Raw genomic sequence first — 13,545 nt, forward strand, 5'->3', positions numbered from 1 at the left:
AAAAAAAAAAAAAGTTATAGCTTTTTTACTTGTAGCCTGCAAATAAAATATTGGGCTCTATGGGCTTTATAAGGAAGCCAAAGTTCAACTTAAAGACTTATACACATCTAGGCAAGATCTTGAATTGACCTGATTCAGAGTGACTGGGATTTCTGGTGACCCAAATCCTAGCATGCTGGCTCACTTCTTCCCCCTCAGGCACTGAGAAACTAGCAGCTAAATAAAATGGATCCAAAGAAAATAGTCTGATCTCTTTGCCATGTCCAGAGCTGGGGATGAGAGTGGCTACTGTACAGGGCAATATGACTTCATTCACTAGCCTTCTTTTCAAGGGAAACACTACAAGTCTAGATGAAAATCTGGGAAGAAGATGAAAAGAAAATGTGTCCTACTGAACACCAGCATACTTGGGGGGAAAGCTGGGATTTCAACTTGAAGAGACTTGCCCTTCTTGCAGAGTCTAGAACTGAAAGATAGGCTGTGTGATGGCCAGTGCAATTGCCTTCACGGGGTCCAAATTCCAATGCCAGACTAGCTCTGTGGGCTTCCAGGACATTTCCTGCTGTAATTATGTTTCAGGGATTGAAACTGTTCCTTTCTTTTACACAGAGGATTGGGTGGCAATATGCAAGATTCTCTGTGCACTTTATGACTTATGTCTGCCTAAAAAGTTAACTGAAATAGAAATTATAAATGCTCAATAGGACTAAAACCTTCAAAAATTACACTAGAAAAAAATATGTCATTTCCAGATACAAGCAACAAAAGCTCTTCTAGGTAGCTTATGAACCAGATGACTTTTCCATAGAATAGTTTAGCTGAATATAACCCGCAATAGTTGACAAATCTCCATGTGATCATTCAGGACTTAGAGGTAAAATATCAGAAATCAGAAATGTAATTCATCCTCTTCAAAAATTTTGAAGGACATCTAGCAAAGTTATTTGAATGTAATTTCTTAATAAGCATTAATTTCAGCTATGGGCCAGAATACAATCTGACTAGAACATAAAACCAACCAAACACAATGTATTATGGTGAGCATTTCCCCATTAGGCTTTTACATTCTTTGCCAATTTATAACCAGCTAGGAGTTAACACACCAGCAAAACTACCTGTGATGAACATTCAATAATGATTTTAATAAGATTGGAAGTACAAATATTTCCACTTCAAAATTCTTAAGAATAGTGTTATGGGATGGCCATAAGAGATTAATGGATATCTTGAAAAGAAAAAAAAAAAAAAAAAAAAAAAAAAAAAAGATAAATTGCACTACTGGAATACCAGAAAACTGGGTGTATGGGGGAGAAATTAATTGAACCTATACTTTTGATAAATATTTTTTTTTTTTTTTCAGAAGAAAAATGTATACTAGTTTGAGCTGTCATTATGCTAACCTATATCCTATTTTTCATATTATTAGTAATACATAATGTGGTAGTTTATATTCAAAAATAAAACCAGAATGTATGTACCTCATGTATTTATCCAGAAATACACTAAGGTTACTATGGTTACGAAAAATCCATTACCTTTGAATACAGAATGAAAAAGTTTGACTTAAAGAGTGCACTATTTATTACAGTGATCATCAACAGCCTTCAGGATGTTCTCTAACTGGATTCATTTTTCAGTGTCAAAACTGACCCACCACACCAGTAGCTTATGGCCTGTGCAAGGCAAAGAAATTTGAACTATATCAATTTTTAAATATGTTTCATACTAACTCAAGATGAAGAAATAGCTTTGAATTTTAAGGCCTTGCATTTAAAAAAGAGTAGGGCCTTGATATCCTTCTTCCCCCCAAGTTGTCCAATACAAAATGTTTTAATTTTACTTGTACTTTTTACCATATTCAACTTCTGACGGGTCCAGAATAGTACTTTGTTTTGCTATGATACTTCCAGTTAAGGTTGTGTGTGTTTGTGCAATATGAACAATTTCAGTCCAAACAAATAGCTTGGATATTTAATTAGCTATAACAATAATTATTTTAAAATAGAAAGTCAGATGATCACACTTCACTGTATTGCAAAATAATGGTCATATAGCTTCCATTTAATAGTACTGATATAACTTGGTCATTGACACACCCTATACCTGTTATTGGTAGACTACTTTGTTTAGGCTTTTAACAAGCAAGTTAAACATGGAAGGTTCAGGAAAGCAACATAATGGCTCTCTAACATCTAAGGGCAACAATGAGAAAAAAAATAATAAATCTGTACATTATTTCTTGTCTCCAATGGTCAGAGGTTACTTGTTTTGAGAGCTGGATGCTATAAAATGAAAAAGTTGTAAAACCACCAAGAACTTGACTCGGGTCCTGTGAAAGAGGATAACACAGAACAGGACTTAGATACTCCATGACAATATTAATCTTTGAGTCCCAGCAGAGAGTTCTATGAAGAATTCTCAAACAAATGGAACCCATCATGGTTTAAAGTGCATACAGGTAATATTAAATTTATTTTGCTTTTTTTATCTGAAATGCTTTAATTTCAGCGGGTAATACTTTGCCTGAAATGCCTCTTAGTCACTTTTCACCAGAAATAACAGAGGTGGTGTTCACAAAGGACCTGCAGGGAGGATGAACGTTAGCATGAGAGGCTGTTAACAGGGTCAATATGGGAGCAGAAGAACTGCGTAATTTCAACCTAAATGGGAAAATGTCTCGACACCAAAGCATTAATGACATCACTATGATCATGCTAACAGAGATGTCAACCTCACAGTGTAGTCCAAACTGCTTATATTTTCTATCTATACTGACTTCTGGCTTCCTCCACAATCAACTGGGATAATAACAATAGACTTTCTAAATAGGGTAACTGAGGGATGGCACACAACTAGTTCACATTTCAGTTTTGTCTTATTGAAAGTGAAGTTCAGCACAGTCGATTCTAGGCAATATGTTATAAAAACCAGGAGGAAGAGTAATATAGTCATGGATGCAAAATTTAGAAGAGGTCAGCTATACAATTGTTCACAGCAACTGTGAGACACCCGTCTGATATGCTACCTAGCACAGAACTCACCTTTTACAGCATATTGGGTCCCATTTCCAAAATAAATTGGTACTCCATTCATATATAAAATATATTGTATAATAATACCATTTGGTGTTTTTGGAGGGCTCCAACTCATCAGCAAGAATGTGGGAAAGGATATTGCTGTGGCTGGTTGCACATCTTCAGGGGCTGGTGAAAATATATACCACATTTATATTAGATATATTATATTATATATCATATCACCATATTGTATCATACATTATATCTTATGGGAAGTGAGAAAAAGTGGGAAAGAGAGGGAACGAGGGAAGGGAGTCTTAGCCATGCTCCTAAGACTTCACAAAGATAATTCAGAGAACAGATATAAAATTACTACAGGTCTGCTGTATAACAGTATTTTTAGCTTTCCATAAATCATAAATTATTTTAGTGAACAAGAATGATTTTCAGACTAGTTGAAATTTCTAGAGATTTTATGCTTTCAAGATATCACCATTTGAAAACTCTCCTATCACCTGTGAGGTGCCCCTGGAAACACGAACTTTTAGAAAAGATAAACTCTTTATTTTTTAGAAAAACAATTTTGGCTGTGTATTTTTCCAGATAGATTAGTTTAAGCATGGGGAAGGGTACATCATTTTTTTACAGTCCTTTTTTTTTTTTTATACAAGTTAATTTCTCTTCATGTTTTTCATTTGTAACTACAGTGATTGTTTTTTCTAATCATAAATGCAGATGCTTTATTCTTATGCACTACACATTTCTTCAGACTTTTCATAATTCAATACACTTCGTAACACTTGTTTAGCAAGGATTTTATGTGTATAATATACTGTAAGTTGGCAATGGATAATAATTTAAAAGCTGAGTTCTCTCACCGTTTCTATGAGTTATATGCTAGCAGCACAAGCAATCCCACTGAATATCACAAGGGGAGCAGAACTCAGCCCTTAGTCTGGGAGGAATATCTTGTAATTTACAAGCTCTGTGCTAGCAATTTAAAACAATAACTAGCAGTGGCTGGCAATGTGAAAACAATATAAAGTAATGAATGTTTCAATAGGGAAACAGGGATAGCTGGAGGGTGTGATATGGTGTCTGTCTTCTGTATCATCAATTTATTGTTACTAAGAGCATGCAACAAGAGCATCCAAAAATAGAAACTCCACACATTGACTTTTTGTTCAATTCTTCTGAGGGATAAAACACATGTTCCCCATGGCTTTATTTGATCACCAGAAAAAAAAAAAAAAATCTATCCTTGCCTAAACCTTCCCAGTATGACAGCACATCTGAAAACAGTGAATGTTTTCTAAAACATAGAATTTCTGCTTTAGCAAGCACACTCACCAAGCTGAGGACAAGACGACATAAGCAGTTGTGGTTTTTGTTGTTGTTGTTGCTTTGTTTTTAATTACTATATTACACCAGAAAGAAATATAGAGCTCTAAATAAATGTTAACATCACAGGGACATTAACTATTTGGCTGTCAGAGGCTATACATTCCCTTGGCTAATGCCTTCAGATGAACTTGGTCAGTTTATTTAGAACTTCCAAGAGGTGGTACTGGGTTTGGTTTGAATGGTGCTGCTGGCAGTTTTCGACATGTTTACACCAAAATCATGTTCCAGAGAATACTCAGACAGGAATACTCAGGACTGTCCTCATCAGGCCAACACCTTCCACAAATCCTGCTCTAGTAGCAGTTCAACACTACCATTCATTTGATCATTATGGTTGTAATTCACACAACTTCATACTAAAATGTTATTTGGTTTATTCGTACATAGTTATTACCTAGTTTAAAAGAGAAACTACAGCAAAGAGCCTTGTTAAAAGTTCACCACTGTGAGAGTTACTAGTTAGGACTGTGGGAGGAAAGAAATTTTGAAACCTTCTCAACATCATGGAAGATTAAACACTTCCTACAGATACAAGTCAAAGTCTTTTACTATTCTACCAGAGCAAATTTGGTGTAACTGCTTTTACCTGGATTAACACGACTTTAGGATGATGGAACCCAGAGAAGGATCTGACTTGGACTTTATGTTTAATTGAGAATGGAGTTAGGCATGTCACAGATCTTTTGGGAACATTTGCTCCCATAATTGATTTGCATTACGTATTAGGCTAGTCTCTAAAGCTAGAACTAAAATGTTTTGCCTTTCTTCCTGCTGTAATTCTCAATGCAATCTTAGAAAACATTAATTTATACTCACAATCTTTAAGTTTGATCCCAAAAACATATAAAAGAGTTAAGGAAAGAGAGAAAAATCTTAAAAGTGATTAATAAATAACTCAATTGGCATTTGGAGGTTTCATCACACTGAAGTAATTGTTGCCTATTCCTGGTGTTTAGCAGTTAAAAGAAACCATGGAAATCAACCGTTTGATTCTCAATTTCATACTGTGCCATACAATCAATTCTTTTTAGTCAGACTGTCTCTAGATTTACTTCTGAGCCCTAGTAAAATGAGGAAGCTTTCATTAATCTTTCAGATGCTTCATATTAATGACAAGGCTCTTGCATGAACAATGTAACAGCAATTAAAAAGCCCATTAATCTGCATTACAGCTATTAAAGATGCATGTCATTAAAGGGTATGGAGTTTGATTCATTTTCGCACCCCCCCAAAAAATGGAGCAATTATGGTCTGGCAATGCACTTTGTCATCAAATTAGGTTGGGGTTTTCCAGCAAATGGCTTTGCAGCATTTAGCTCTTCTCCTGTTTTATTATTCATGACTGAAATGTGGAAGTCAAGACCTTTGAAATTACTTTACCTTCTTGTGGAGTGGAGATGTTCAATGCATGCGAGCTCTCAGTACAGCCAGCCAAAGTGCAAGCAGTTAGGGTTACAGCATAGTTTGTGAAAGGATGCAAGCCTGTCAATATGCCTGCAACAGAAGAAAGCAAGGTGTTATGCATGTATAGCGTGCAGACTGATTACATACATGAAGAGAAGTAAAATAGTAAATCTTTCTGTTACAGGCATTCACAGTTAGAGGTAGAAGAGAAAAAAGATTTTAAGGTTTCATTCATATCATGCCACAATGTAAATTTTGCAAAATATATTAAGAGAAAATTGTTTTATTTCATTCTTAATACTTAAGATGCAAATAAGTTTCTTTATTCTCACTATAACAAACACAACTTCAAGACTAAGCTGCACATTTTAACATGACAATGACAAAAAATTCAAGTGAAGCACCTGCTTCACCAAGTTTTTTCAGTTATTGACTTATTTTCTAACAATTTTCAGAAGAATTTTTTCTCCCAGAAAAAATTTTTTTAATGCTTCCTCTCCAATGTTGCCCCTAACTATTCATCTATAAACTCAAATCTCTTTTTTGTATGAAATCTCCCTCTTGTGTTTCTGTCCTTCAGTGGAAGAATATAGCCCATACATATGCTATATTACTACAGTAACATAAATCAGGTGACCAAATACTCAGAGATTTAAAGAAAATAGTTGTATAAGCCTGTGCTTTTTCAGGTCCTGCTTATGTTAGTGAAGAGAAGTTGCTGAATTCCCACATATAGATCAGCAACTTGTGGATAAAACAAATCACTCTTTGCCATTTCAGGAAGTTATGCAATATTTTGAACTGAAATATGCACAGGGATTGCATGGAGGAAAAAAAAAAAAAAAGTATAACTCATTTTTCAGAAACACCAGCAGTTTTCATTTCAAAGTAGGTCCTACAATAAAGTAATATTGAAATGAAAAGTAATTAAAAGAGCTACTTCATGACAAGCTTTATTTCAAACCCTGTTCTCACCTCAATTCTAACAGTTTTTGGCAAAATCAGTGGGGTATTTCAAAAGAAAAAAAAACAACAAAACAGATCATTTTTATGGCACAAATGAGATTATTTAGGAGCTGTCCCATACTGGGATTTTCAAAGCTGTATCATTGCAAAGAAACATCTTTGGAAACAGCGGTACTTCAGAGAACCATAATTCTTGGCCAAACCTCTCACAGTAGGAGACTAAACTCCTTCAGCATCATGTGCACACTAACAGGTAGAAGAAATTAGTCCTTTTTGCTACTTTTGAGTTATTTCATACAATGCAACACAACTCCGGTTTTCAGCAGAAAGTCTTTGTTCCCATGTACACCCTCTATACCCACAAAAAAAAAAAAGTCTGGAGGTCTCCCACATGCAGGGAGTTTATGGTTGCAGCATAATTACACTATTTTCTGAGTGGAATAATCAAAGCAAGTCTATGATTTTTTTTTATTATTATTATTATTTTTTTTTACACTGTGTTTATTAAAATGTGTGGTCACATTGAAAACTTGAGGTTAGCTTTCATTAAATAAATTGTGTTCGTCTATTTTCTTGTAATTCAAACAAAAACTTCAGCAACTATCATTGCAAATGAACTTTCCACTTGAGTTTTTGGAGGTCCATTTCTTACATGCAAAAAGATAACCAGTAGCAGCAAAACTCAGGTCAGAGTAGCTGTGCTAAACTAAAACTAGTTGATCAGAATCAACTCTCTCTAGTAATAGCTTTGATTTTGGAAATCCCTACTTAGCAGAGGAAAAACTGTACTGCCATCTTACTAACTAATGGAAATACAACAGGAAAGAAAAAGAATGTTGTGTCAGTCACTACCCAAGCAAACATGCCTGTAATCTTCCTGTAAAATTTGGAAGAAGACAAGAATTTTTAAAAGCATTAAACAAGCATAACATAGAACATGATGATGTTTCAAAGCATCAGTATCCCACTAAAGCAGGAATACTGGAACCTACAGTATAGTCTTTAGTGCAGAAACATCATTGGTTTAAGAAAAAAAAAGAAGTCTGTTTAAAAGAATAGAAAGCCCTTATTTTCAGATCACACAGGGTTAAACATGGGAAAGGATAAAAGGTACTTTTGGAATTACCTTCAGCAAACACACACATGCAGAACCAAATCCTCTAACTATGACATTTTCAGGTTTTCAGTTAGGAGGAGCATGCTACTGTGTACATGCTCTCCCTCTGTTCACTCTGCTGTGCTTTAGGAAGCAGTTTAGTTTTATTTGTACATTTAGCACTTGTATTTTTTTCTTATGAAGCAGTGAATTAATGCTCCTTGCATTTCCTGATGGAAGACATTCTTTGGGGTCACCAATGACTTCAGGCATTGAGAACCACACTAGCACATAGAAGGAGCATCGTGAAAGATGCCTGCAGCTGTAAGAATGTTTGGATTGGGCTGTTTGGTTGTGGTTTTTACTTTTGACAAAGTAGAAAGGTTTTATATGAAGCATCTGCAATGCAACAGAGTGTACATTACTCAGGTAGGTTTGTGAAGGACAGTGAGAATTTGAAAAATAAAACAGATCAACCTTTTTGCAACAAGAGGTACCTGTTAAATATATATATATATTCAGCAAAGGCAGCAACTGAAAAAATATTTTATCTCATAATTAACATACTTCCTTCACATGCACACTTGTACTACTTTCTCTCAACAAAGAAACAGATGTGTGGCATAGGTAGGCAATAGAAAGTACACAGATTTTATTTACATACTTCAGCAAACTACTTTTTTCTCAGCTGCCAACCTATCTGTTTGGCCAGCATCCACTGTAATCTGTTCTCCTTCATTATGTTAATCTGTGGGCGGAAAGATTTCTGTCATCTTCAAATCGCTTGTACAGCAATGGTAAACACCTTGGCCTGTCTGTAATTGGACAGGTGTCTGCATTGGTGTCACCCGGCTTTTAATTCAATTAAAGAACTGGCGGCTCTGCTCTCATTACCCACTCATTTCCTCTGCACTTTGAGTCAGACAGTGAAATTTACACTCGGTGCCTGACTATCTTAGAGCACAAAGTCAGTAGTCCCATAGCAAAGATCATCACTGATACAACGTGAATTAATTTATAGTACAGCAAAGTAATTTTTGCAGTAAAAAACAGCCTATAATCCAATGAAGATAGCTGACAGCTTTTAAAAAGTTTTCCAAACTCCTCAACTTGCTCACATGCAGACTGGCATCTCCTGTCTATACCCAATAACTGATGATCTGATAAAGAGTCCATCAGGCTTTCCAAAAGTAGATGCTAACAAAGCAAAATTTGGCCACAACTACATTTGCATACATTCTAGCAATGTTAACAGAAGAGAGGTAGATAAATTGTCACTTTGATCAGGAAATAGAATTAGAGGGACCATCAATATTTAAGAAGAGGGTCAGCCTCCCACATTTGGGATAAGAGTCCCATTCATTCCATCTGCCACTACAGAGCAGCTGAATCCATCCAGACTTAAAATTTACACCATAGACAATGTTCCAAGCCTTAAAGTCTACACAGGGAATCAGAGACAGTAAATCATTCTAACACACCACTCCTATCTGCCCACTCAAAGAACCTTTGGAAATAAATTAAAGTTCTAACACAGACATTTTGACACAGTGACCCCATGAAACTGAATAATGTCATTTGTTAAATATGAATGTAAAGTTAACAGTCTAAAAGAGTGATCTGGAATCACACCTAGAACATTAAGACCACTTTATATGCAAAACTAGTATTTAATTTTCTATACTTTTATTTAAATGATCTTTAATTATTTGCAATATTTAAAGTTGAGGTTTAGAGTTCTGTCAGATTAAAAATGCTAGGTTCTTTCTTGTGGATAAGGGATAAAAATATTGTCATGGGCAGTAGAAGAGGGTAAACAATGAATTTATGGTAAAACAGACATTTTGACTAGTCATAATTAGTTGCCTCTTTATAACCAATCCATGTATCATTATAATGCATACAGCATATAATAGTAAATATCAAGCTTCTTCCTTTCATTTCTCCATAAAACTGAGATTTCTTTTGTTCAGTACATCTAAAAGGGTAGTCTCATATATTTAGACAGTTCTGCCACAACATTCTGGCAGATTTTGAGTGGAAAAAAATAGAGTTTCTCATCAAGGAAAAAAAAAAATACTGCTAAGGTATAATGGCTAATATTCTGTTCTCAAACACTGAAAAATAGATTCAAAGGCCATTACTGTGTTTTAATAATTTCATCATATAGTTAAAAGATCATTATAAAAGCAGTTGTTTCGCTGCCCTGATCCGTCATCCTGCTTTTTCAGAAAGTTACCAGCAGGTCTTCAGAGACAACACGTTTATGACAACTTACAGAGTTTCTATTCCACATAACAAATTTTTAAAGATATATAAATTGAGGTGAGCTTTTAAAAACACATTTAGTGAAGGAGCCTTTCCATAAAACAAAATTAACCTCTCCCCCCCAACTTACACAAAAATGTTATTGAGTATTCAGTTTTACAGTTGCAACACAAATACTAAAGTTGTCTTCTTTTCATCCAAATAATAATAATAATAAAATACATTCGGTTACGATGGTGAAAGAGTAACATTTTGAAGTTAGTTTTGTTTGTCTGTTTTTTACAGGTAAATATAGGTAATTTTAATTATAACCACTCACTACTTTCATATGAACCATGAAAAGTCAGTTCTGTTTCTGAATATTAAGATTCCCAAAGTCAACCACAGAGCTTACCCACACAAGTTCCATTTGTTTCACACGCTGAGTGCATTTTTTGCCAGAGGGATTCTTTGCCAGATTTTTTCATTGGTTCCTCTCTAACACTCTACTTCAAAAGTACACAATATGAAATATGATTTTTGAAGTACACAATATGAAATTGAAACAACACTTGACCTTATAGGTGGATCTTAATGTCTTTTTAAGGTGTTAAAAAAAATAATAATTACCAAATCCGTTCTCCCCAAACCTAAACACTATTTAGCCAACTTGAATGCCTGAGGTTGTACAGCATCTGTCTTACAAAGTCACTTGTGTGTCGAGATGCATCATTGCCACAGTACACTTAATCACAGTCCACTGACCAGAAAAGGAAGTCCTCAACTGACTTTGTGTTTTTGACAGATTGTAGCAAAAACTGTTTAAGTACATGTGTCTTCTACATATGCATCTCTGAACTGAAAGCCTGTGCACATCAATCTGTCGCATACATCTGCATTTTTAAAGCATCTTCTACCATAAGCATAGTTTGAGTCATAAAATTCTGAAGAATTATTGAACAAGAGGACACCTCTTACAACTCTTTGCCTTATAAGAACAATAAAAGGTTATTTTGGTTACTGGATTTCTCTGGGTTGGAAGACCTTTCTTCCCAATAGAACAAGATCATAATCAGCCAAGCACAAGCTCCACTGGCCTTGAGGATGCAGTTCAGATTGCAACGTTTCAAGGAAGTCTGTTACATTTTTCACAACACACAGCAACTCTTTGGCTCCTTTAATTTGCATAAAGCCATAGCCCAACAGTCCCATTTTGCACCAGACATTACTTAGACACAAAGAGAATAGGTTCTGTAATATCTCATCACTCTATTTCTCTTGATCTTTTCAGATAACACTGTTGTTGCTATTTCTCTACCGTATGATTGATTTTAAAAGTTTGCAGAGAAGGAAAGAGTCTTATATTTTTGCAAGACTGAGTATATCTATAAAAAAAAAGATATTAAAAATCTTTTCCTTCCTCACAAACATTAAGAAGTTGATTTCTTTTTTCTTAATAAAAGTACTGGTATGTAGCTAAGTGTTGATGTAATTTTGATAAAATGTTCAAGTTTATTTAATCAGATGATTTACATTTCGTATGAATAAATTTATACAACAGCATTGGACTGTAAACAAGATTTATTTAGGTCTAAACTCAATCAAGTTAGAACATTTATTAATTCATGTTTTAAAATGCATATATTGAAAAATATGCTGCTAGTCTGCTAAAGCCTGCTAAATGAAAGGAAATAAGAGTTTATACTCTGACGCTCTGATTTAGAGTAACTTCACACTGATTTAGAGTCACTATGTGCTCAAGCATCATCTAACAATTGACAGGAACCTAATGGGCATCAGCAGACCCATTGGCTACCCTGTGTTACATTGGCTGCAGCAGTCAGAAGGATCGGAGCAACAGCTGATGTGCAGCTGCCGTTCTACTCATTTGTCTCCTTCCACTGAGAGAGACTTGTGTCTGTGTGGGTGAGACAGAGAGACCAAATCTCCTTACAGCGCACAGGGATAAAACACACTGGCAAAAAGCATCTCATTCCTAGTCATTACAAGGATCTGGGTACATGGCACCCTTTTGTTAGAAGGATGCATACTGTGTTCCAAATCTGACATACCGTGGCATGGCAACATACCAAGTGCACCATCATTCTTCTGGTGGTGGGAAGTATGTAGATGTTTTCTATCAGGTATCCCTGCTTCTGACCAAAAGTTACTTCTAAGAAACCATGATAAAGACAAAGAATTTAGCTGAAAATGACAAACCTTTTGTATTTAAACCTGGTTCAAGCAATTGAAATATAACATCAGCTCTCGAAAGCAATACCTTCAATAAAAAATTCCAGCTTTTATTACTTTAAATGTAGTATCCGATTTTAGTTGTAAGTAAATACAAAACAACGTTAGTACTTGGTGACTCTTTGTGTCTCCCTAGAGTGCTTTATGACATTACAATATTGAACCTGGAATACATATTTCAGAATCCTCTTTATTACTCTGGCCCTATATGCACTTACATTAGACAGTTTGCAATTCTTTTCTGCAAATTTACAAAAATTTCACTAACTGAAGCATGAGAGCGCTTTGAGTGCAAAACATTTGTGCAAACAAAGAGATTACAAGTAAGCTGAAGTGCAAGAAAGCAATATCCAAGTAATTCATTAATGGTTTTGTGTAGTAAACTATATGGTTTTGGTAAATCACTTACAGGCCTGTAGAACCCTGAAGATGAATGCATTTTTCAGGAGTCATCAGGCAGCAAACTTTCATTTTAAGTCCACCTAAATAATATTCTGATGTACCGTTTCCAAAAACATAATTTACAGAGATATTTGTTTTGAAAAACAAAGCAAAACGTGTGTATGTGTATGCAGAAATGCGACAGCCTTTGTGAAACCCGTTCCATGGGGCTGTGTCCCCTCAGTGCAGCACTATCTGGCATGTGCTCTGTGGCTGATTTGGCTGTTGGTACCCTGTCCTTCCATGCTGACCATTGCCCCAGGTCTTGTGGGACCCTGTGCCCACCACTGTAGGGCCTGGCCCTGGGGCTGTCCCCCACCACCTCCTGACTTTCAAACCCTACAGGAGGCGGTGGTCAGGGTGACCCTGCAAGTGACTCCAAAACCCACTGCCCCAAGCCTCTCAGCAAAGCTTTGTGGGGTTTGGCAGGCAGACACAGCTGCTCTCCACTGCTTGCTCAGGCCTGGCAGAGCTCTTCCTCCTCAATTCAGCTAGAGGGAGCTCTCCCCTGGCAGTGTTTCTCTGAATAGTATAGTTCCTCTCTGAATAGTTCCAGGCTATCAGTGAGCTTTCCTTCACCTACTCGTGAGCCCAGGCCTACCAGTCGCTGGCAGGAGGCCTGACTTCCTGTTCTGAGAGGAGAACCAGCTAACCACTCTAATTAACTATATCAAACCACCAAATTAACTTTTCCTGAGATAGTCATCTACCAAACAC

General features: G+C 35.9%; 1 protein-coding gene across 1 annotated transcript in view; it reads right to left on the reverse strand.

The window, feature by feature from the left end:
* Positions 1-13,545, reverse strand: part of USH2A (usherin) — a gene marked incomplete at its 3' end in the record, with an annotated part of 395,140 nt that overhangs the window by 209,186 nt on the left and 172,409 nt on the right. The window contains exons 30-31 of the mRNA XM_082757605.1: positions 5,802-5,915; positions 3,042-3,203 (exon numbers count right to left, since the gene is read on the reverse strand). Coding sequence (XP_082613731.1) covers positions 3,042-3,203; positions 5,802-5,915 — 276 coding nt within the window. The remainder of the gene's footprint in view (positions 1-3,041; positions 3,204-5,801; positions 5,916-13,545) is intronic.

The sequence above is a fragment of the Aythya marila genome (genome assembly GCF_965140915.1).
Source record: "Aythya marila genome assembly, chromosome: 3".
NCBI lineage: Eukaryota > Metazoa > Chordata > Aves > Anseriformes > Anatidae > Aythya > Aythya marila.